Genomic DNA, 25,390 nt, shown 5'->3' on the forward strand with positions numbered 1-25,390 from the left:
ATTTTAAGAGATTTAGAGCTGGTTATTTCTATGTTGTAATTTTACAACAGTGGGTCAAAGTGATAGCAAGGTTTTGTCTGCACTCCCCTGAGACCCAGTGTTGTAATATTACAACATCACATTTAAGGCTACAAAATAAACCCTCCCCCATTTTTTTTCTTTTTAAAACTTCATGTACATTACTAATAGAACCTATTGTTCAGTTCAGCAACACCATTGGATGGTTGAATGTGTAAATAGGTCTGTTTATCTGGCCATGAAGTCATACAACCCTGTTGCCTGCTTTGGAGTATATCATCTTGTTGTTTTGGACGGGATACATCAGGACTAAAGTAAGTAAAAAGCTTGAAATATTTTTTTATGTGATCATTAATATGTGTAGATCATGCAGATTTTATGACATCATTGAATATACTGATTTTAAGAGATTTAGAGCTGGTTATTTCTATGTTGTAATTTTACAACAGTGGGTCAAAGTGATAGCAAGGTTTTGTCTGCACTTTAAACTTGAGAAGGTGATAAATCTCCAGGAGGTGAGGATTAAAGTGTTTGCATGTCTAATTGAACAATAGGTCTACTTGATAGAAGTTGTGGAATATGGAGTTATCGGTGAAGTGGACAAGGAAAATAAATTACCCGATGACCACCTAACTTCTGATGTTCAAATCATTCCAACAGAGGCAGAACATCCTGATGCCAAGACTGGGCCCCGTGACAGATATCGATGGCTGAAAAAGAATTTCATCTCTCCCAGTACTGATTTTTCTGGTCAGGATGTCAGTAATGATGTCCATTCCCTCTGCACACCACTGGAGTACTTTCAGAAGTTTGTGACAGAAGATATGATCAACGCTCTGGCAGATAACACAAATCAGTACAGTTTTCAGAAGAAAGGATCATCTATAAACACAAACACAAAGGAAATAGAGCAGATGATTGGCATGTATCTGAAGATGGGTCTTGTCCAAATGCCTGGAGTCCGTATGTACTGGGAAGCAGACACAAGATACAGTCCTGTCGCTGATGTAATGTCACGAAACAGATTCCAGTCTCTGTTGACATCATTACATTTTGTGAACAATCTAACCGTGTCTGAGATGGAACAAAAAAGTGACAAACTCTGGAAACTCAGACCATGGCTTGATGCTTTCAGAGAGAAATGCCTAAAAGTGGTCCCTGAAGAACATAACTCTGTTGATGAAATGATGATCCCTTTTAGGGGGAAATTCAGCAGCATCAAACAGTACATGCGTGGCAAGCCAAACCCATGGGGGTTCAAGCTGTGGGCAAGGACTGGAATCTCTGGTATACTTTGTGATTTTGATGTGTACCAAGGCAGTGTGAATGGAATACGGGCAAGATCTGAACTTGGACTATCAGGGGATGTTGTGATGAAACTTGCTTCCACACTTCCACATAGTCACAACTACAAGATCTATGCAGACAACTTTTTCACCAGCATCCCATTGATAGTTAGGCTGCTGGATTGTGGAATTCATTACACAGGAACAGCCAGACAAGTGCGCCTTCCAAACTGTAATCTTGAGGATGAGAAAAGCTTGAAGAAAAAGGGAAGAGGAAGCTTTGATGTCAGAGTGGAGTCAAATCACAACATTTGTGCTGTGAAATGGTTTGACAACAGACAGGTTACACTTGTGTCTTCCTTTGCTGGCCCACAACCAGTGGAGAAGATTCAACGCTGGGACAAAACTGCCAAAAGATTTGCGCTAACATGAAATTTTTTGTGCAAAAACACGAAATTTCTTGATTACCGCTGATAGAAATGCCAAAAGGAATGCCACCGAGAGGTTAGAAAAGCAAAAGGGAAATATGAAGAGGGGCTGGCCAGGGAGGCGAAAAACTTCAAGGCATTCTTCAGTTACGTAAAGGGGAAGCGACCAGCGAGAGAGGAGGTGGGGCCGTTGGACGATGGGGATAGGAAGGGAGTGATCAAGGAGGATAAAGAGGTAGCTGAGAGGTTGAACACGTTCTTCTCGTCGGTTTTCACGAGAGAAGACACATCTAATATACCAGACTCAGAGGAGCTCATGAGTGGGGAACAGGCTGAAAAATTAGAACACATAGAGGTAAGTAAGGAGGATGTCCTCAAGCAGATAGACAGGTTAAAATGCGGCAAATCGCCGGGCCCGGACGGGATCCACCCAAGGGTTCTGAAAGAACTAAGACAAGAAATAGCGGGCACAATCCAGCATGTTTGCAACCTATCCTTGAAAACTGGAGAGGTACCAGAGGACTGGAAATTGGCGAATGTCACACCTATCTTCAAGAAGGGATCGAGGGGTGACCCCGGAAACTACAGGCCGGTGAGCCTGACTTCAATTATAGGGAAGATGGTGGAAGCTATGATCAAGGATGGTATTTGCGAGCATATCGAGAGATATGGCCTACTGAGAACAAGCCAGCATGGATTCTGTAAGGGAAGGTCATGCTTAACGAACCTTCTGCACTTCTTTGAGGGAATAAGCAGTCGGGTGGACAATGGGGAACCTATAGACATCATTTACCTTGATTTTCAAAAGGCTTTCGACAAGGTGCCACATGAAAGGCTGCTTAGGAAACTGTGGAACCACGGGGTGGGAGGGGATGTGCACAGATGGATCGAGCACTGGTTGTCGGGTAGACTGCAGAGGGTCGGAGTAAAGGGACAATACTCTGACTGGCGGGGAGTCACGAGCGGTGTGCCACAGGGATCGGTGCTGGGGCCGTTACTCTTCAACATATTTATCAATGACCTGGAAAAAGAGGCAAAGTGCGAGGTTATAAAATTTGCAGACGATACCAAACTGTGCGGCAGAGTTAGGTCTAGGGAGGAGTGTGAGGACCTGCAAAGGGACCTGGACAAGCTGGAAGACTGGGCAAACAAATGGCAAATGCGCTTTAACGTGGAAAAATGCAAGGTCATGCATATAGGTAAAAAGAACCCGCTGTTCAAATACAAATTGGGGGGGGGCATTATTGGGAGACAGCAGTCTTGAGAGAGACTTGGGTGTGCTGGTAGATGCATCACTGAAGCCATCTGCACAGTGCGCAGCAGCCTCGAAAAAAGCCAACAGAATGCTGGGCATCATAAAGAGGGGCATAACAACCAGGACGCGGGAAGTCATCATGCCATTGTATAGAGCTATGGTGCGTCCACATCTGGAATACTGCGTTCAATACTGGTCGCCGTACCTCAAGAAGGACATGGCAGTGCTTGAGAGAGTCCAAAGGAGAGCAACGAAACTGGTAAGAGGGCTGGAACACTGCCCATATGCCGAGAGGTTGGATAGGCTGGGGCTCTTCTCTCTGGAAAAAAGGAGGCTCAGGGGAGATATGATAGAGACCTTCAAGATCATGAGGGGCATAGAGAGGGTGGATAGGGACAGATTCTTCAGGCTGAAGGGGTCAACAGGCACGAGGGGGCATTCGGAGAAACTGAAGGGAGATAGGTTCAGAACAAATGCAAGGAAGTTTTTCTTCACCCAAAGGGTCGTGGACACTTGGAATGCGCTACCGGAGGAAGTGATCAGGCAGAGTACGGTACAGGGATTCAAACAGGGATTGGACGGATTCCTGAGGGATAGGGGGATCGTGGGATACTGAGGTGCTGGGATGTAACACAGGTATAGAAAGCAAACCAAGTAATAAGTATAGAAATCCGACCAGGTCGTGCATGTGCAAGACCGGAGGGTTAGGACTTCGATGGGAAGATAAAACTCAATGGGAAACCAAGGTGGCAAGGGGGCCCCTTCTGGTGTCTCAGACAGGCCGTGACCTGTTCGGGCCGCCGCGAGAGCGGACTGCTGGGCAAGATGGACCTGAGGTCTGACCCAGCGGAGGCACTGCTTATGTTCTTAAGTCAATGGGCGCTTCACAGGGAAAAATTTGCGTTTTTATATGATACTCATTTTTTGTATTAAATTGATAATAAAAATTACTTTTTTCTTTATTATACTATTGTTGTTGTGTATATACATAAACTTAGGTGGGTCTTTATAAGCTGTAAAGTACAAATAAACTTTTAATTATTCCTTACATGTGTTCAGAGAGAGAGTGACACTATTGAAATTCTGCTACCTTACAGGCCCAGCGTTGCAATTTTACAACATCCTCCCCAAAAGTTACTAAAATGTCAAAATAAAAAAAAAACACTGATTTAGGGATCACAAGCCTCCTATAACAACATGTGAACGTTCGAAAAAATTTTTTTACGTTTTTTTCTATATTTGGGTCTCTAAGTGTTAAACAACCTTTCCCATGTCATTTCAGATTGTCTTTTCCTGAAATGATATGGGAAAAAAACTGTTATTTTTTATGTCATAAGTCACCGAATTCTATAGACAAATGTGCAAAAATTGATGATTGGCACCCAAACTTGTTTGTGCATCTATAGAATAAGGGTAGTTGTGTATGAAATTAATTTAACAGCCAATTATCGACTATAATTAGACTTAATTTGCGCCAATTGGCAACCAAGTTGCAGTTGCATGTGCAACTGGCCTTAACTCTGGAGTCTGTAAATGGCGTCTACATCAGCTGGCGCCTAGAGAAATGGCATCAGCTGTATGTAAATCGCATTTAGGCACTGTTTACAGAATCACTCCCGCTGGCGCCTATGTAAAAATGTAGGCGCTGGAAATGTAGGTGAAGCTTTTAAAGGGCAACATTTCAGGTGCCTGAGTTTTTGGACAATAGTGCTTAGTGCGCCTAACCCCCTCTTTTACTAAGGTGCGCTACACGTTTTGGCGCGTGCTAAAAATTAGCGCACGATAAATGCTAACATGTGCTAATGCATCCACAGAATATAATGGACACGTTAGCACGTGTTAGCATTTAGCGCATGCTAATTTTTAGCACGTGCGGGAACGGCTAACGCACCTTAGTAAAAGGACCTGTAAAACACTCTCTGCCCATAGAAAAGCCCACTTAGGCATTAGGCGTCTCTAAGCGCCATGCAATAGGTGCCTTTCGCCCAATCAACCCCCCCTTTTTACAAAACCGCAATAGCGTTTTTTAGTGTAGGCTGGCATACTGAATGCTCTGCACTGCTCCCGACGCTCATAGAGTTCCTATGAGCGTCAAGAGCAGTGCAGAGCATTCTGCCAGTGCTATAAAAAAACACTAGCGCAGTTTTGTAAGGGGGGTAAAACTCTGTTTCTAATTATTGAGGCTATTAAAGGTATTTTGTCAATTAAGGCCCCCTTTTAATCAAGCTGCATTAGGGGTTTTTTTATCGCCGGCCACTGCAGAAAAAGCTCTGACGCTGACAGGAATTCTGTAAGTATCGGAGCTTTTACCACAGTGACCGGTGATTTCAAAAACCCTAATGTGGCTTGATAAAAGGGGGCCTACGTTAGGCGGCTAACTTTAAGCGCCATTTATACAATCTGGCTCTTAGTTGCTATTCTGTATTCTGGGCACACAAATTCTATGGTGCAGGTTCAAAGGGCGCATAGATATTTATTTATTCAATTTTCTATACCATTCTGCCAGGGGAGCTCAGAACGGTTTACATGAATTTATTCAGGTACCCAAGCATGTTTCCCTGTCTGCCCCGGTGGGCTCACAATCCATCTAATGTACCTGGGGCAATGGGGGGAAGGGGATTAAGTGACTTCCCCAAGGTCACAAGGAGCAGTGTGGGTTTGAAGCCACAACCTCAGGGGGCTGAGGCTGTAGCATTGACCACTGCGCCACACTCTCCCCATGGGAAGGGCATGGGCCGGTCAGGGGCGTGTTCAGAATATGTGCGCACAGGTTACATAATACTTGAATTTCCACATGCATTTGGCCCATTTAGGCACCTGTATTTACACCAGCCTTTGGAGGTGGCATAAGCGCAGGTCCCTAATGGGCATTCGTGAATGCAGACCTAGTTACATGACCCGAAAACGCAAGTGTATTTTCTATTATTAAGTAGCCACTTATGCTATAAATGGCTGCTAAATTGGTAGGCGCGGTTGAAAATGACACCTACCACATGTTATTCGAAGTTAGGCACGTTAACAAATTGAAAAAAAACTTTGAATGAACACTTTTTCACAGTGGGAACAGTTTTATGTGAAAGATTTGGGGCTTTCACATTACGGACAACTCACCTTGTCTTTTGCAGACGCATATGGACCACTCTAGGCACTTAACGGCAGATGCTTTTCATAGAATTAGGGCCTTAGGACAAGATTCTATATATGATCTAAAAAAAAACACCCCCACTGAGAACTAATTCTATAAACGGTGGTTAAAAGTTAGGTGTGGTTTCTAGAATAGCACACCTGGGAACTGTGCCTAACTGTAGACATGTCCATTTGCACCAACTAAAACATGGTGTGAATCTTCACGCCTAAATTAGAAGCAGATCCTCCTTATCCTAAATCTGCGTAAATCCAAGGAATGCCCTCGATCCACTCGTGACTCTTTCATTTCCATGCTCTCTTTTCTGGCTTGCGCCTTAATTTATATGTGCAACTTTTAATTAAAATTGATTAGCACCAATTGCTTATTAAGATCCCAATTATTGGCACTAATTGGCTCACTGTTCAATTAAATTGCATGTGCAAATTGTGCATGTGCTTAATTTTGTGCACACAAATTTTAATGCTTTTTATAGAATTTGGGAGTTTGTGTGCAGTTTCCAGGCATAAGAACATAAGAATTGCCGCTGCTGAGTCAGACCTGTGGTCCATCGTGCCCAGCAGTCTGCTCACGCAGCGACCCTCTGGTCAAAGAACAGCGCCCTAACTGAGACCAGCCCTACCTGCGTACGTTCTGGTTCAGCAGGAACTTGTCTAACTTTGTCTTGAATCCCTGGAGGGTGTTTTCCCCTATGAACATAAGAATTGCCGCTGCTGGGTCAGACCAGTGGTCCATCATGCCCAGCAGTCCGCTCACACAGCGGCCCTCTGGTCAAAGACCAGCGCCCTAACAGAGACTAGCCCTACCATCGCACGTTCTTGCTCAGCAGGAACTTGTCTAACTTTGTCTTGAATCCCTGGAGGGTGTTTTCCCTTATAAGAGCCAGGCACCTAAATATGAGCACCCTATACAGAATGTACTGCAAAGAGTGTGTGCTTTTTTTAACAGTTCATAGTTCAAGTTTATTTAATATAGCATATATAAAAAACACAGTTGTCTAAGCCAGTGTTCTTCAACCACCGGTCCATGGACCAGTACCGGTCCACAGAAATTTCCTGCCGGTCCACAGGGCCAGCACGTGCATCAAGCCCAAAACATTGTTCTTCAACTGCCGGTCCACAGTGCGATCGATGCGGCATTATCTTCGACCCAGCTCCCTCTTCCTAACTGATTCAGTGCACAAAGCCACGAGCAACGGCTCCTATGGGCATCCTGCGTCTGAACCGGAAGCCTTCTCTCTGATGTTGCAACATGAGAGGGAAGGCTTCCAGATGAGGCAAGGGACGTGCAAGGTGCAATTAGTACTATTATGGCTGCGGGGTCTGGGGTGGACATTGGATAGAGATGGGCGGGGTCTGGCCCACGACTTAGCCCAGTGTTCTTCAACCGCCGGTCCATGGACCGATGTCGGTCCACAGAATAATTCTTTTATTTCTGCCGGTCCATAGGTGTAAAAAAGGTTGATAAACACTGATCTAAGCAGTTCACAAAGAGATATATTTAAGGCGAAAGGACAAGATGGAAAACATAAGATAACTGGATTACAAAGAGGCATGATAACTATTTGGGTGGTAATCTAACCTTAATAAGACAATAAGACAATAGGTGGGGAGGAGAATGAAATAGGAATAAGACAATAGGTGGGGAGGAGAATGAAAAAAATAGACGAGTGATTAAAAAAAAAAGAATGTGCAAAAAATAATATACATTGTTCATGAAGAGTGCACACACTTTTAGACTATTTACATCACCCTGAAATAAAAAAAATTTCTAAAAAACTAAAAAAAAATCCCCTAAAACCCCACAAACCAAAAATTCCCATAAACACCACAAAAAAAACTACATAAACAGACATTTGTGGACTGCACATCCCTAATTTCATCTGGAATGCAGAAGAGTTGCAGAGACAGTGGGTCTGAGTTCTTCAACTGAACAGGCAACACTGGTGAAATGTAATGGAAATAGACTTCTTAGAAGAGCGAGGTCTTCCGGCTGTGCCTGAAATTTTCAGATAACTGGAAAGTGCATTTATTTGAAAACAACATGCAAACATGTCAATAACAGTTTGCATGTGAGGAAGAGCTGTCAGAGACCTCACAGGTAAAAAAAACAGCAAGTGAAGAAGTACGAGGACGGTAACTGTGGTTAACCTTGGGGCGGAGATGGGGGATGGACAGGGAGAGAGCCCGTAGCCACAGGGACAAATTGTGTTCCCATGTCATTCTCTAAAAGCTTGGAGACTAGCCTTAAACAGGCTGCTCCAACTAGATGGAACAGCATCTGTAAAATGCTAGTATCAATATGTAGAATTATAACACATCTTAGACAACAAGCAACGGAATTCAATGATTACAAAATCTGCAGAAACTGCTTTTGTGTCTTGACTACTGATCAGATTTCTTCCTCCTGCAGCGACCTCCCATCACGTGCCCTGTTGCTCGAGCATCTCACAGTTATTGCAGCAGATTCGTCCATCATTGCTGGCATCAAGGAGCATTTAACACATTTAAAAGGCATTTATTTTCCTGTTCATCCACTATGCACCCGTATCTGAAAGACAATCTAATTATCTTCCCGTGCGATGTAAAAGCTCAGGCAACCGAATCTTTGGGAAAGTTGCACCAAAACTAGATCAAAATGAACGGCTCTGTTTGTGATTTTCTAACAATTGAACCGAACACTGTCCCTTTTTATACTTTAATAAAAAAAATTTAAATATAAAATAAGTGTTTGAGGCTTGCACAGATAAGGACAGAGTCGGTAGGGATGGGGATAGAGCCTGCAGAGCAGCGCGCAACGCAGGAGTGCTCGATGAGAACTGACTTCAGCCAATCATGGAGTGGCGCAGGACCAGGCAGACAGCACAAAGGTCACACTCCTGCGCTGTGCGCTGCTCTGCAATGAAAGGCAGCTGTCCAGCAGGAGATCACGCTGGACCACCGCTCGGTCAGCACCGTGTGCTCTGGCCTCTTTCGGCCACTCTCGCTTGGGCGCGGCCCGACCCAGTGATGCACGGTGACAGTATGTATATATTAGCAAACTAAAAGTTTGTGGACCTGTATTTGCATAGGGGTTATCTGTGCTCTGCATGTGTGACCAAGGCCAGGTGTTCTGGCAGGAATTAATGTTGAAAAGCATACAGTGTGCTTTGTGTAGTTTAATTTTGTGGTTAACCATTATGTGTCATTAATAAGATTATATTGTGTGTGTACAGTATATATGAAAAATGAATGGAAAAAATGGTATTACAATTAACACTATTATGGGGGTGGGGTCTAGGGTGGAGCTTGGGCAAGGTCTGGGGCTGAGCTTTTGGGTCCCCCCAAGCAAAAGGGTGCCCCCTAAGCAAAAAAAGTGTTCAGCTGTCTATGAGTTCTGCAGTAGAAGCAACACACCAGGGTTACATACAGATCAAACAAGATTTTGGTTTAAATATCTCATGGAAAAGATGCATAACTAGCCACCCAACTGTTCCTGTGGCTGAAGTGGAACATAAGCTTCACCAGCTGAAGTCCTCCTCCCCTAAGGCAGCCAGTTTTCTTCTCAGAGGAAGCAGCCTCCACAGTCCTCTTACTGATATTGACAGAAGCTCCTCCATGCATGCCCAAACACTGAGCATATGTGGCCCAGGGGAGCAACCAGAGGAGAACGTCACCAGCTGCTGCTTGGAAGACAACTAGCAGCCCGAGGGGAGGAGGTCGTCAGCTTGAAGATCCTTGACAGCTCAAGAATTTAATATTTTGGGTTTGGGGAGAGGACACAGAGCAAAATGTGAGGGGGAGGGGTAGCAAGAATTTCATGCCCATCCACTGGCCATCTGGCACATAAAAACCCTTAGCAACATGATGGGGCATAGCGATGAAGCTGCATCCCCCACCGCCATGCCTCTTCAAATCTTCCATTGGTTGCAAGCAGTATCTCTTACCTGCTGCTCATGCTGGCCTCTTCCTTCCCTCTGACATCATTTCCTGGTCCCTGTGAACAGAAGTGACATCAGAGAGAGGGATGAAGCCAGCATGAGCAGCAGGTAAGGGATGCTGCTCATGGCTAGCGAAGCTTTGAAGAGGTACAGGTGGTGGGGAAGGGTGCATGGGGAGGGGGAAGAGGAGAGGTGGCATCAGGGATGGTCTACCCCCTCTTTCTATGCCAATGGTCACAGGTCTACCTTAGAGACAACCCCTTAACTGAGTCACCAGCATCACTTCATAAGTATTCTGATCGTTAGAGATCCTGCTTTGTCTTCAAAATCTCATAGACAGCTCAAGATGATGTGGCTGATGGTAGACAGACGGATTTAGAGGGATGTGCTTTCATTTGAACAAATGTGAGTAATATCAGTGACATTTCTCATGTCATTTCATGTCATTTTTGGCCCGAAACAGGAAAAAAAAAATCCAAAGTGTCATCTTTTCCCTGTTGTGAACTGTGCATGCTATTTTCAAACACTGCACACTTTACGATACTGTCTCCCCAAATTAATTTTAAACAAAATGAAACAAAGATTCTTGTAAATAACAGGAATCTTTGGTAGGATTACCAGACGTCTGGGAAAACCCAGATATGTCCTCTTTTTAGAGGACTGTCTAGGTGCCCAGATGGACTTTCCAAAACCTGGCAGTTTGCCCGGGTTTTGGAAAGCCCCCGATGAGCTCTGGCCGTATCTGGAGGGCCTCTGAGCATGCGCAAATGATGTCACACACATCCGCATGCTCTAGGCCAGGGGTCTCCAAAGTCTCTCCTCAAGGGCTGAATCCAGTCAGGTTTTCGGGATTTCCCCAATGAATATGCATTGAAAGCTGCACATGCACATAGATCTCATGCATATTCATTGGGGAAATCCCGAAAACCTGACTGAATTCGGCCCTCGAGGAGGGACTTTGGAGACCCCCTGCTCTAGGCCCTCCAGACATGGGCGGAGCTCATTGGGGAAGACGAGAGGAGGTGTTGTGGGGGTGGGGCCATGTGTCCAGAGTTTTGTGGCCCAAAATATGGCAACCCTAATCTTTGGCCTGCACAGTGTGCACCCCTCAGATTTACTTACACAGCTATAATAAGCCTTGCACATATCTGTTCTCTATCTGTCACATTGGCAAGCCACTGGTCCAGCTGCTTGGGGCTGAACCCCTTTTCATACATCTTGCCAATTCCAGATATCTCTTACCCTCCTCAGTCACGATGAGATGGATGGATTTACTGCTCCTAATGGTTGTGTGGTAGACCTCAAAGTTCAGCTTGCGGGTAACATTGCAGGTGAAGATTCCTGAATCATTTTTGGTGACATTTAAAATGTTGAGGGAGATATCTTGCAAGTCCTTACTACCATTCCACTGAATGCGACCCTGAAAGGGACTGATGGTCTCCAGGGGAACACCATTGAACTCGTAGATCTAGGAGAGAAACAGGCAAAGAGAAACTCTTTTACCACTCGGGCAATACCACAAGGCACACATTATACTAACGCACCATTGTATGTATAAATGTTTAGAATACTAGCATATATAGTATGTGCATAATGACACATGTATATAACAGCATGTCACCTATGCACTTTTCTGTAAATACATGACTTATTTTGTACAGTGAGTATTGGCAAGGGCAGACGCATAACTTGGAAAATGCAGTAAGCTCGGTCTGAACTTGCTGCACTTAGGTGCTTGCTGGCTGGACTAATTGTAAGTGCCTAATCTGTAGGTACCCCGACACTGGATTACAACAGTATTCTATAACAGAATCCAGAATAGGTTCCTAGCAGATTTTTATTTAGTCAGTTTTCTATACCGTTCTCCCAGAAGAGCTCAGAACAGTTTACATGAGTTTATTCAGGTACTCAAGCATTTTTCCCTGTCTGTCCTGGTGGGCTCACAATCTATCTAATGTACCTGGAGCAATGGGGGGGGATTAAGTGACTTACCCAGGGTCACAAGGAACAGCGTGGGTTTGAACCCACAACCCCAGGGTGCTGAGGCTGTAGCTTTAACCACTGCACCACACTCTCCCCTCAGGGTGCCTAAATGGAAGCACCCACTTGCAGAAGTGCCCTCATATATTGATGCCCCATTTACTGACACGCCTTACATACTACTGTCAGTCCATGCCTGTCATCCTATGAAGTATATTCACGCCCACCATACAAGAAGATGAAGAACATAATTTCTCTGGTGTTTGTGAAACAGAGGCAATCCATCTATCAAACATTTTACATTAACACCTCCTGTTACTCCTGGGAGAATTTGGAACAACTTTGCAATGCAGAACTTGCACAGAATTCCTCCCCTGCGCAGAATTCTGTTCAGGAATAATGATGCAGCTGACACGATTCATCTCCTCTCCCCCATACAGGAAAAACTCCCTCGGTATGGTTTTTTTTTTTTCCTTCCTTGCAGTTATCTGGTCAGCAGCGCCCTGAACCAGAATCATGCCCTGTGTAATATGCTCCCTAGTGCTTTATCCCCATCTACTGCCCCATGGGCTGTAGGTGGGGAGAAAGCACGAGGGGGAGCAAATTTTGTGTCCCCGCTTCCCTTGTGCCTTCTAAGGCCACACCACTTGCACAATGCACGGCAAGGAGGAGAGTGGCTGATCATAGGGCCACATCCTCCTCCTCTGCTACCCTAGTCCTGACTGCTAATTTGAACAGTGCGGGACACTCCACAGCCCTCTATTTAAAGTCTGAACCATGCAGGATCCCACAGTCTCGCTAGTGAAATTGTGCGATTCAGACATCAGACTGAAGCTGATAGAGGAAGGGCAGATATAGGGAAGAGGCACTGCTGTCCTCCTGCCAGTGGGAGGGAGACGGGGATATCAGCATGAGGCCTGGGATAGTCACTCATTTGCCTATGGTTATCAGATGTCCAGGAAAACCCAGACATGTCCATTTTTTTTTTTTTTTTTTAAGAGGACTGTCCAGGTTCCCAGTTGAACTTTTCAAAACCTGGCAGTTTGCCCGGGTTTTGGAAAGCCCTGAGCTCCGGCCACGTCTGGAGCACCTCTGAGCCTGTGTGAATGACAGTCACATGCATCTGCACATGCTCGGAGGCCCTCCAGATGCGGCTCGGAGGTCGGGAAAAGAAGATGAGGCTTTTTGGGGACGGGGCTGAAGGTGGAACTGAGCAGAGCCATGCCATGGGATTTTATATAGTTACAAATAACCCTACATTTGCCTGAACTCCTCAGAACAACCCTTTCCCTCACAAGATGCATGATTGGAAGATAGGATCTCTTTCAAAGATATGCTGCAATCAAGGGTGGCTGCCAACTCAATTAGTAGTAGACTCTCTCTCTTTTTGGCCCAGCTTCTTAAAGACCCATAGTATTCTTCAGAAAAGCAAGTGACTAAACTAACTAGTGCAAAATCAGGCCCTGGTTTGGACTTGAAAAAGACACTACACATAGAAAGCCTAAGTACACTCCTATCTGCCATCATTTACTATCTTATACTCATGTAGTTCAAAGACATTGAATCATGGATTTTATGGCCACTGGGTGGCACCGGGCACTTGACATGTGCAAACGTTCGTGTAATACTATACCAAAAACACCGGTTTTAAATTCAATAATCGACAAAGTTGAATTCACATTTTCAATTTAAATTAAATACATATAAGTGCTCAGTGCCCAATCTCCTGCACTGGAGCCACAGCGAGATTAAAGAGGGACCATCATCGCACTCATAAATCCCTCTTCTCTTCCAGGTCTTGATTTTTCTTATATAATTATTAGTGGAGCCGCTATGCCTTATTCTTTAATCAAGTCTCTATTGGCATACTAATAGTGGCACTTAGCTTAGTTGGTTTCAGCTCATATGAGTGTTCCCAAATGTAGCTCTGCAGGATTCCACCACCTAGTGTTGTGTAGTTTAAAATGGGATCACTCTTGTGTCTCCTGTAAATAATTAGTTGATTAATTGATGGGTGGGTGGGTGGGATAAAATGATTGATTTTGAATATCTGTAAGTTGAATGTGCTTTTCTTGACTTGTTACTACTGATAACGACCCCAGACTACAAAACATTCAGAAAAGAATTAAAGACTATACTCTTCAAAAAATCTCTGAAAAAGATGTAACTCCACAAGCTTCTGTCTTTCCTACCACCACCTCCCCGACCACCAGAAAAAAACTGATCTACTCTTTATCTTCCCTGGAAATGTACTGTTACTCTTTCCATCTCCCTTGGAAAATACCCAAATATCTTTTTGTATTCCACCTTATTTAACTCTTTTGTAATCCGCCTTGAACTGTAAGGTAATGGCGGAATAGATATCCATAATGTAATGTTATATGTTCTTATACCTGTGTGTTGCACTGTTAGTATTTGAAAATTAATAAAAATTAAAAAAAAGAACTTTCATGGAAACACAAATCATGTCCCAGTGTGAGTACAGCAGATATTTTCTGGAGTGGCATTTTCTCTCTATGTGTGTGTTTGTATATCTCAAATTGGGCCTACTTTTTTCATATGTTGATGTTTCTGGGTTCTAAAATAATCCAATATTTAAAGTGAATCTGATTCTCAGACCCAAAATGTTTATCTCAAGGAAACGGAGGAAATGACAGCAGTGTATTGTGCATATACCCGATGCTATGCCTCCAGTTCACTGTGAACACAACCCTCTCCCTTCTCCACCCTCCACGCCTTCAGAATACTGTGAATGTATTGCTTTTACCCGTTCTGCGCTCCTGGGTCGGATGGGCTGTAAAATGAAATACATAACAACCATATGGCCCAACAAGTCTGCTTATTCATACCATCTATTATCCTTTCTTTTCTCTTAGAGATCCTACATGCTTAGGGTTACTATATGCCCAGATTTACCCGGACATGTCCTCTTTTTAGAGGACTGTCTGGATGTCCGGACAGTTTCCTGAACTGAAGGGAGTTTGTCCGGGTTTAGGACTCACTCTGTCCAGTCCAGCCCCCACCCCAGAGTTGGGTACGGCTCTCGTGAGTCTCCCCTGTCCCTGGTACCTTCACTGGTGCTGCAATTCAAAAACTTTGAAGGCTCAATATTCGAGTACTGAATTTCCCTAGATCATTAGCCATAAGCCCAGTTGAATACATCACAAAATATCTGATTGACATTCTTAAGTTTCCTCAACAAGATATTCCTCCTCTTAATAAGATATATTATATTCCAATCTCTGTTTCTAAGGCTACTGATGAAGGAAATATAGTGCAAGAAGAAAAAAACAACTGATTTAAAAGATTTATCTGCTATATTAGAAGACTCCCTCTCTGAAGTAAAGGAAAGGGCAACATTATTAGTTTCCTTTGGATTTGAGCAGGATTTGAATTCTGTTAAGAAACTTTATTTCCAAAATTCTCATTTGACTTTCTCTGGACAAAGGATTTGGATATATCCGGACATATCAAAAATTACACAGGATCGCAGAAAGGAATTTCTATCTATGTGTGAAGAAGTTAAAAAGATTGAGGCTTCCTATTTATTAGCATACCCCTGTAAATGTTTAATCCAATATTGTGACCAGTCAGGCTCCTTGCCTGCCTTGGTCCCTGTGGTTTCCCTAGTGCCCATCAGGGGAGCCAGAGAGAAGCCCAGCTGAGAGCAAGCAGAATACCTATTATCCAGGTCACCACCGGGGGAGCCAAAGAGAGGAGCAGCAAGGTACTGACTCAGCTAGAACAGGGCGTGTCCTTCCCCTTGAAATGCCAGCAGTCCTGCACAAGTTGTTAGGTAGGTTAGGGAGGAAGCTTAGGGCTCTCCCTAATGAGGAGCTGCCTGGCTCAAGCGAGGGTAATGCCTGTCTGCCTATGGAAGTGGATGAAGCTGGAACCACTTCAGAATTAAAAGCAACTGATAAGGAGATCCCCATGGAGTTGCAAGCTGAACTGACTGCTGAGGATTTGTGTGAAGCTCCAGACCTGTTGGAAGTAGGAGTGGCAACCAGCTCTGGCTGAGAAAAAGACTTTGAGTTTTTATTTCCCCTACTATTGTTGGCTGTGTTCTTTTTCTGCTCCCAGTCATATTCATGAACTTCCTGGACTGTGCACTGTACTTTAAAGCTGGGAGTGTTGTGGGGAGAAGTTTGCTTCCATCTGGGTGGGAATTTTGAAAATCAGTTAATGGTTTGTTTTTGTTTTTTTTAAGCAAACTTGTGACACACCCCTTTGCCCAGCCCTGCTCCATTTTAGGCTGGAGGCTTTTTGTGTTTGTGCTATGAATTTTTGAATGAGAAAGTATATTCTCCAGGACTTGAATGTTGGTCCTTTGAACTGTGCTACCTGAGCTCTGCTAGGAGCAGACTTGGGAAGAAAGAAGCTTTTTTTTTTGACAAGCAGTTCTGTGAAAGAGGGAATCACAGAGAGAACTGTTTCTATTAGGAGTGAAAATCCTGATTGTGCCAGAGTTTTCTTCTGGACATTTCTTTTTGTTATAAGCATTTTTTTTTTGTAGTATGTTGAGAGATTGAGCCATTCTGACCTTTATTTCGAACAGTAAATTTTCTCTATTACCATCCTGGAACTGTGTTGGTGGTTTTTGTATAGTTCCTGTAAACCCTGCAAGGTGACTCCATACTGGGTCACACGCCGGTGCAGTTTTAGCTGTAACCACTAGGGGCACTGAGGAGTCCCGTTCCTAGGCTCTGGTGGCTACAATATCTGGGGATTAAGTATACCTTCTTTGTACCACCACAACTGAGAGCCTTTCTAGACCTTAAAAAGATCTCTAGTAATTAATAGAACTGGAATAAATAGAATGTATTTGAGTTTGGTTAGCGTAGTCAGCTTTCTTATATAAAGGTTTTCTTTTCTTCTTTTGAATCCTCTCCATGGGTTTATGGACGCCCCTTGCTTAACTGTGGTCTAAAAAATGGAAAAAAAATATTTTGACCTCCTGATTTTTTTCTTTATGTAACCTAGTTTACTTATTTTCTGTATTGCTGTAACAAATGTTTAACTTATATGTTACTGCAAATTATATAAAAATAATTTTTTTAAAAAACCCAACAAAACTCTGGGCAGTCCGCAGCTTTAGCAGCAAGATCCTTCTGCTGTTGGCCTGCCCCAGAAGCCTTCACTCTGCAGCACTTCCTGTTTAGCGTAGGTGGGATGCTGCAGAATGAAGACTTCTAGGGCAGGCTGACAGCAGAAGGATCATATTGTTAATGCTGCTGGCTGCCTAAAGTTTTTAAACTGCAGCGCCAGAGAAGGTACTAGGGACTGGGGAGACTCACGAGAGCCACAACCAACTCCGGATGGCCTGGATGGGGGGCTGGAGAGAGAGAGGCTGTGCTTAGAGACACGGGGAAAAAATCTGTCCCCATCACTGCCCCGTCCCCAGACCACCATCCCCTTCACTGCCCCATCACCACAGTCCCCTTCACCACCCTGTCCCCGCCATCCCCTTCACCGTCCCGTTCCCATCCCCGCAGCATCCACCCTTCCCTCTCGCCACCTCACCACCCTTCAGCGGCCCAAGAATCTCCCTCCCTCCCCCTTACCTTCGTGGTGCTTTAGGAAAGAAACTTACTGAAGCCGGCGAAGCCTGCCTGCCTGCAGTCGCGTGATTTCATATCTCACGTTTCCCATCTTCCTTCTGCTAAATTTGTAAGCTGCCAACACCTCCTTTCTTCAATCAATATTTATTTATTTAATATACTAAAATTAATATTACATCTTTTCTAGAAAAACAGACCTGTGGGGGAGAGGGGGAGGGGGCATGAGAACCAGAGCTGAGAATTTCTGCTTTGCTTGGCGTCATTGCATACTGATTGTACGCTTATATCATCTAATTAAAAATAACAGAATCCAAGAAAAGGATGTTCTCTGCTTATCTCAAGTTAGACACACTCCCCCCCCCAAGCTAGAAGCCAAATTATAAACAACAGAAGATGAGCCTATTGGGAGAAACTGGTATACAGATCTGCTCTAATGTTTCCTAGCAGCATTTCCTTCTCTACCCTTCACAAGTTCCTGGCCGGTTTGTTTCCAAACCAGAATCTTTGTATTACGTAGGTATGGAGAAGAAGAGAAAAGGGATTAGATCATTTAAAACAAAACAGAGGTACATACTAGAGAATCTTTACCACCTTCAGGCTTATAGTACCACTCCACAAAAGTGTCTGCAGAGACCTCCTCTCTCTTCATACAGGAGATACACTGCAGTCTCATGTGATAGCCCTGAACCGCCTTTGTCTCTGAAGGAACTTCCACACACACTGGCGAGCAGAAGCCAGCTGGAGTAGGCAGGCATCCGGAAGGCCCATGTGAGGTAAAGAGAAAAAGAGAGAGACATGAGCAGAAGGAAGTGAGGCAGTTAGAAAGGGAAGGCGCAAGAATACAATTTGCATAAAACTTGCAGGATGGTAGAAAAACAAACAGCAAGAGACATAATGAAAAAAAATAAAACCCCACAAAAGAAAATAAGAAAACAATAGAAATATGTAAGGAGCCAAGGGGCCCGATTCTATAAATGGTGCCTAATGGTGTCTTACTTGTAGGTGCTGGTTGGTGCCAAGTTGATTGCTGGTTGGTGCAAAGGTACTAGACTTTAAAAAAAAAACCAAAAAACTAACTTTGTTTGGATGGGGTTTACATCAAGGAATTGTTGTCTGGGTGGGAACGTCTGGAAGGAGTGGAAATGCAGTGAGCAAAACTGAAAGGAGTAATTGTAAGAGCGACAAACCTTTTTGTTAGGCAAGTAAGAGAAAAAGAAGGCCGCTTTGGTTCTCAAAAGTAGTAGCTGAGAAGGTAAGGAATAAGAGGTTAGCTTTTAAAAACTACAAAAGATTGCAGAAAGAGGAAGACAGGCAAAAATATCTGGAAAAGTTAAGAGAGGCTGGGCGTGTAGTCAGGAAAGCAAGGATACAAATGGAAGAAAAAATAGCTGAAACAGTAAAATGGGGAGACAGACATTTTTTTTTAGATATATTAGTGATAGGAAGAAGTGCAAAAGTGGCATTGTGAGACTCAAAAGTGAAGGTGAGGAATATATAGAAGCTGATAAAGAAAAGGTTGAATTGCTTAACATATATTTCTGTTCTGTTTCCAAGGCTGAAGTGCTAGGAGCGAGATCACAGAAGACAAACATGCTATGAATAGGGATGGAGGAGTAGTAGATCCCGATTGATTTTCAGAGGGATAGGTTCATGAGGAGCTAGCTATAATAAAGGTAGACAAAGCGATGGGGCCAGATGGTGTACATCCAAGGGTGCTGAAGGAACTTAGAGAAATTCTGATGACTCTGCTGACTGACTTTTTCAATGAGCCTCTAGTCAGGAATAGTACCGGAAAACTGGAGAAGGGTGGAAGTAAGGAAAAAGTAGGGAATTACAGGCCGGTAAGTCTGACTTCTGTGATAAACAAATTAATGGAAACACTTTTAAAACAGAGAATTGTGAAGTTTCTGGAATCCTGTGGATTACAGGACTGGAGGCAACATGGATTTACTAGATGGTCTTGTCAGGAAATTCTGATCAATTTCTTTGACTGGGTGACCAGAGAATTGGATAAAGGAAGTATGCTAGATGTGGTATATTTAGATTTTAGCAAAGCTTTTGACAGTGTTCCACACAGATGTCTAATAAATAGACTGAGTGCCCTCGGGATGGGTCCCAAAGTGACGGGCTGGGTTAAGAACTGGTTGAGTGAAAAGCGACAAGAGAAGGGTGATCAATGGAGATCTTTCTAAGGAAAGGGGTTTTACCAGTGGTGTGCCTCAAGGTTCTGTTCTTTGGCCTTTTCTTTTTAACATTTTTATAAACAATATTGCTGTTGGGTAAGATGATACCAAAATCTGCAATAGAGTAGACACCTAGGATGGTGTGAATAACATGAAGAAAGACCTGGTGAAGCTTGAAGAATGGTATGAAATTTGGCAGCTAAAATTTAATGCTAAGAAATGCAAGGTCATGCATTTGGGCTGCAAAAACCCAAGGGAACAGTACAGTTTAGGGTGTGAAGAGCGGGTGATGGAAGGGCGGGACTTGGGTGTGATTTTATGTGATGATCTTAAGGTGGCGAAACAGGTTGAAAAGGTTACGGTGAAAGCTAGAATGATGCTAGGGTGCATAGGGAAAGGTATGGCCAGTAGGAAAAAGGAGGTATTGATGCCCCTGTATAAGACTTTGGTGAGACCTCATTTAGAATATTGTGTACAATTCTGGAGGCCGCTCCTTGAAAAGATCTAAAAAGGATGGAGTCGGTCCAGAGGAAGGCTACTAAAATGGTATCTGATCTTTGTCATAAGGCTATGGGGACAGACTTAAAGATCTCAATCTGTATACTTTGGAGGAAAGGCGGGAGAGGGGAGATATGACAGAAACATTTAAATACCTATGTGATGTAAATGTGCATGAGTGCAGTCTCTTTCATTTGAAACAAAGCTCTGGAATGAGAGGGCATAGGATGAAGTTAAGAGATGATAGGCTCAGGAGTAATCTAAGGAAAATCTTTTTTACAGAAAGGATGGTAGATGTGTGGAACAGTCTCCCGGAGGAAGTAGTGAAGACAGAGACTGTGTCTGAATTGAAGATGGCGTGTGATAGGCATGTGGGATCTCTTAGATAGAGAGGAAGAGATAATGGTTACTGGATGGGCCATTTGGCCTTTTTCTGCAATCATGCTTCTATGTTTCTAACTGCAAGGTACCATTTACACATACACCCAGTGATGCCTAAGTCAACCACACTTATACTCTGCCTCTAACCACACCTATTTTTCAGGAAGGTATCATTAGGTGTTGCTAGGTGCCACGTGGTATTCCATCCAAAACTTTAATTGTTTTATGAATATTTTTGAATTGGTTTTAATGGTTTTGTCAATTACCATATCAATTAAACAAATTTAAAACAATTAAATTTTACAAGGAATTCAGTTAGGCGTCGCTAGGCATTAGGTTGCTTATTGGTGCCTAACCAGGTTCCCATTTATAGAATTTCCCCCCAAGATGCATCATAGAACAGTGTCAAAAATAACATAAAAAGCTGAAAAACATAAAAGGTACAATGGAAAACAAACAAAAGATGAGACAAATGAAAACCAACTTGTCCCTTCATGATTTTCTCTATAAATCAAAACCATGATGATATTGACACCCCATGCAAATTTTATTTTGATGATGATGCCTAGTTTTTATCCATCTGAATTTTGTAAGTATTTGGAGAAGAAACTCTCTTCTTTTATGTGGAAGAACAAAGTCCTTAGAATTTCTCTTAAAACTCTAGAAGCATCTAAGGATAATGGAGGTGAGGGATTCCCAGATTTCTGCCATTATCATATTACCTCTCTGGCCAGGTTTGGCTACCTTTGTTATCTACAGATAAAGCCCTCATGGTTACTGACTGGGCAAGACATTGTTTCTCCTGTTCCAGTTTCTTTGTGCTGACCGCAATTCATGTTCCCACGCTATTTACTAAAATTAATTTATTGAGATTTATTAACCACCTATATGAAGAGATTCAGCCAAGGTGGTGTACAGCAGGTATAATTCAACATTAAACTTACACAATTTCGTTAACAGCATAACAGTAGTAAAACACAAATACAATGAATGAGGTAAAGTCAAAATCAATAAACTGAAACTTAGGGCTCCTTTTACAAAGGTGCGCTGGGGCCTTAACACGCGGAATAGCACATGCTAAATTGCCACGTGCGCTAGCCGCTAATGCCTCCTTTTGAGCAGGTGGTAGATTTTCAGCTAGCGCGCGCTATAGCGCGTGCTAATCCGGTGTGTGCGTTAAAAACGCTAGCGCACATTTGTAAAAGGAGCCCTTAATAATAGAATTTCCATGAAACAGTTTCAAAAATATACTTATTAACAGCACTACAATTCAAATAAGAGAGATATAATACATACTAAAAGGGAAGTACAGTGGTACCTTGGATTACGAGCATAATCCGTTCCAGGAGCATGCTCGTTTATCAAAGCGAGTTTCCCCATAGGAAATAATGGAAATTCGCTTTGATACGTTCCCACCCCCCGAGGCCAGCGGCGCTGCTCTATCCCCCCCCCCAAGAGAACCAGCATTGCTCCCCCCGAAGGCCCCCCCTGCAATCCGGCACTCTCCCCACCCCGCGATCCGACACCCCCCCACCACGATTGGGCACCCTCCCCGCCACTTCTTACTGTCATCTGGGCCTGGGCACCGGCATGTCCTGTGTGTTGGTGCCGGTGCCCGAAGATCGGCCTCCTCTTCTTGCTGGACCTTGAGCATCTGCGCATGCTCAAGGCCTGCGAGTTCACGCTCTCTCCGAGATTCTGGGCACCGGCATCAATGCACAGGACATGCCGGTGCCCAGGCCCAGATGACAGTAAGAAGTGGCGGAGGGGGGGAGGCCGGATCACGGGGGGAGAGGGTGCTGGATCGCAGGGGGAAGGTGCCGGATCGCGGAGGGCGCCGCTCGCAAATCGAGGTACGCTCGGTTTCTGAGGCGCCGATTTTGCAAATGTTTTGCTCGTCTTGCAAAACACTCGCAAACCGGTGCACTCGTAAACCGAGGTACCACTGTATAATGCTTATGAAGCATCTAATAAGCACAAATCAAAACATATGGCAAAAATCCTTACAGGCTTGGCCACTTGATCATCTTATTGAAGAGGGGATGTTTGTTTCCTATTCGGTTCTACAAGCAAACTATAACCTCTCAACTTTATAGATGGGTACAGTTAACCAATTCCCTAAAAAGTAGTTCTATTAAAATTTATATGCTGCAAAAGTCAACAATCTTGCCTGATACTTATAATAAAATTCTTATGGAGAGCAAAGTTATGTTCTCTTTTTACATTGCAGAACTGGTCTTCATGATGTTTGGTTAAATGATTTAGAAATTGTTTCCAAAAGATATTGGCTGGATTTATTTCTGGTTTTTGGTCAACTTGACCAATTGCTTCTGCTAGTTTGACTCAATTGTTTGACTCAGAGCATATCATTTGTACTACTGATGATTATTAAGTGATATATTTATTGTTAATCTGTTTTAACATATTGACACACTTATTGTAAGTTTGAAAATGAATAAAGATTAAAAAAAAAAGAATGCCATTGTTCTAAATTCCACATTTTGTTGGAATACCATATGTTTAATTTATAAATATCAATGTAAAGCATCTGAAATAATAAATAAACTTAAAACAAAACAATCATGGCATCAGAGCTTTATTTATCTTCATAACATTATAACATAAAATTACTTAATCATACCCATTTTCTACATTTTTTTCTTTATACTTATTGTTTACTGTTTAGTATTAATTTCTATATATTTTGGACTGGGTTGAGAATGGCTGAGTTAACAATTCACATAGGCTATTTTACTGTATCCCAAATTACTGTGCGAGTCGTTAACTCAGCCATTCCCAACCCAGTCCCTTAAGGTTTTCAGGATGTCCACAATGAATATGCATGAGAGATATTTGCATGCACTGCCTCCTTGGTAGAGAAGGTCTGGGATAATAATTGGCACATACAAACTCCCAGACCTTCTCTGACTACTGTGGAAAGCAGAATTCTCCAGCTTAAGGCAGGAAAGCAACGGACACTAGACCCTCTGCCTAAGTGTGATCTGTCGGTTAACTTAGGGCCTCTTTTATCAAGCAGCGCTAGAGATTTTTAGCTTGAGCTGGTGTGGTAAATGCTCCATGGAGCACTTATCTCGCCATCCTGTGCGAGAAACTTCTAGTATAGCTTGATAAAAGGAAGGGGGAGGGAGGGAGTTAAACAGTTAATTGGTCAGTGAATTGATTAATAAATGATATACCGCTTTAGTTGTCTAAACAAATCATAAGCAGTTAAAAATTTTTAAAATTACATCTGCTATATATATTTTATACACCTAATCTGCATGATTTGCAATGTTGATTTGTTTTATGTTTTATTCAATAATTGTACACTTGTTTTATAAACATAATAAAAATACTTGAACTAAAAAAAAATTTAACCCCCCCCCAAAAAAAAAACCCCATAATTAAACCAGCTCATCTTTACTGTAACAGGATGAAAATACCCATGCCATTTTATTGTGTTTTGTTTTATATTTCTTGTCAACTTTTGAAATCTTTACTAAATTTAACTCCTCCCCTCCCCCCCAATTTTTTTTACAAAACCACTGAAGAGGTTTTTAGCATTGGCCGGTGCGCTGAATGCTCTGCGCTGTTCCGACAGTCAAGAGTTCCTATGAGCATTGGGGCAGACTAGAGCATTCAGTGCACTGGCCAGCGCTATAAACCGCTTACATAGTTTTGTAAAAGGGGGGAAGGTGGGTTAACAATTTTAAAAAGGCAATAGGAAAGTAAATTCACTCAAGAAGGAAAGGAGAAATCATCTATACTTCAGCAATCATGTGTTCTGTTACCATGATCTCACCACTCCCAGTGGTAGCAATTTTTGTGTGTAACTTAGGCCCCCTTTTACAAAGCCATGGTGGCGGTTTCTACCATGGGCCAGCGAGGTAAATGCTCTGACCCTCATAGGCATTCACTCCATAGTCCTCACTCATCTCCCCCTATGCTTCCTGTGAACTTTGTTCATTGGGTAAGTCCCTCGTATTTGTACCTTTTACCTTCACCGCCAACTCCAGACTCCATCCCTTCTTTCTTGCCATGCCGTATGCCTGGAACAGGCTGCCAGAGTCAATATATCATGCTCCATCTCTAGCAGGATTCAAATCCAAGCTAAAAGCCCACTTCTCTGAAGCTTCTTTCAACTCTTAACTCTTACTCACTTTCAGATACCTCTACCCATTGTATCATTCCTTCTACCAGAAACTCCCCAACCCTGAGATGTCCTGCCTGTCTGTCCAAATTAGATTGTAAGTTCTTCTGAGCAGGGACCTTCTATTGGAATATTAAAATTTACAGCGCTGCGTGTGACTTTCAACGCTATAGAAATGCTAAATTGTAGTAGCAGTAACAGCATTGAGCATTGAAGTCCATGCTCAAATTTGGGCGCGAGGACTTTTACCAGCTGAAACCTGACATAAAAGCCCGACCTGCAAGTCGGGAGTGGATCCCCACTATTCCATAACAGTGTGTGTATCTTTTGTGAACGCTCCTGACCCACACATGCCCCTCCCGTGGCCATGCCCCCTTTCAAGTGGCACATGATCCAATTTGGGTGCTCATTGTAATAGCCTAGTGCACAGCCTGAATGGCAGCCAAGTCATAATTAGTGCCAATTGAGCTCTTGTGACCTCCAATAATTAAATTATTGGGGCCCATTAGCTAATTATTTTGGGTGCCCTTTATAAAATCCAGGAGTTACAGTACATTTCAAATCTCAGAAATATCTAGTTGAGTAC

The 25,390-nt window shown here is 43.2% G+C and overlaps 1 protein-coding gene across 1 annotated transcript in view; it reads right to left on the bottom strand.

Annotated features, from left to right (window-relative positions):
* The window catches only part of SCN3B (sodium voltage-gated channel beta subunit 3), a 39,587-nt gene that overhangs the window by 10,777 nt on the left and 3,420 nt on the right, over positions 1 to 25,390 (bottom strand). Inside the window, exons 2-3 of the mRNA XM_033917279.1 lie at positions 18,167 to 18,330; positions 11,294 to 11,519 (exon numbers count right to left, since the gene is read on the bottom strand). Coding sequence (XP_033773170.1) covers positions 11,294 to 11,519; positions 18,167 to 18,330 — 390 coding nt within the window. The remainder of the gene's footprint in view (positions 1 to 11,293; positions 11,520 to 18,166; positions 18,331 to 25,390) is intronic.

The sequence above is a fragment of the Geotrypetes seraphini genome, chromosome 13 (genome assembly GCF_902459505.1).
Source record: "Geotrypetes seraphini chromosome 13, aGeoSer1.1, whole genome shotgun sequence".
Classification (NCBI taxonomy): domain Eukaryota; kingdom Metazoa; phylum Chordata; class Amphibia; order Gymnophiona; family Dermophiidae; genus Geotrypetes; species Geotrypetes seraphini.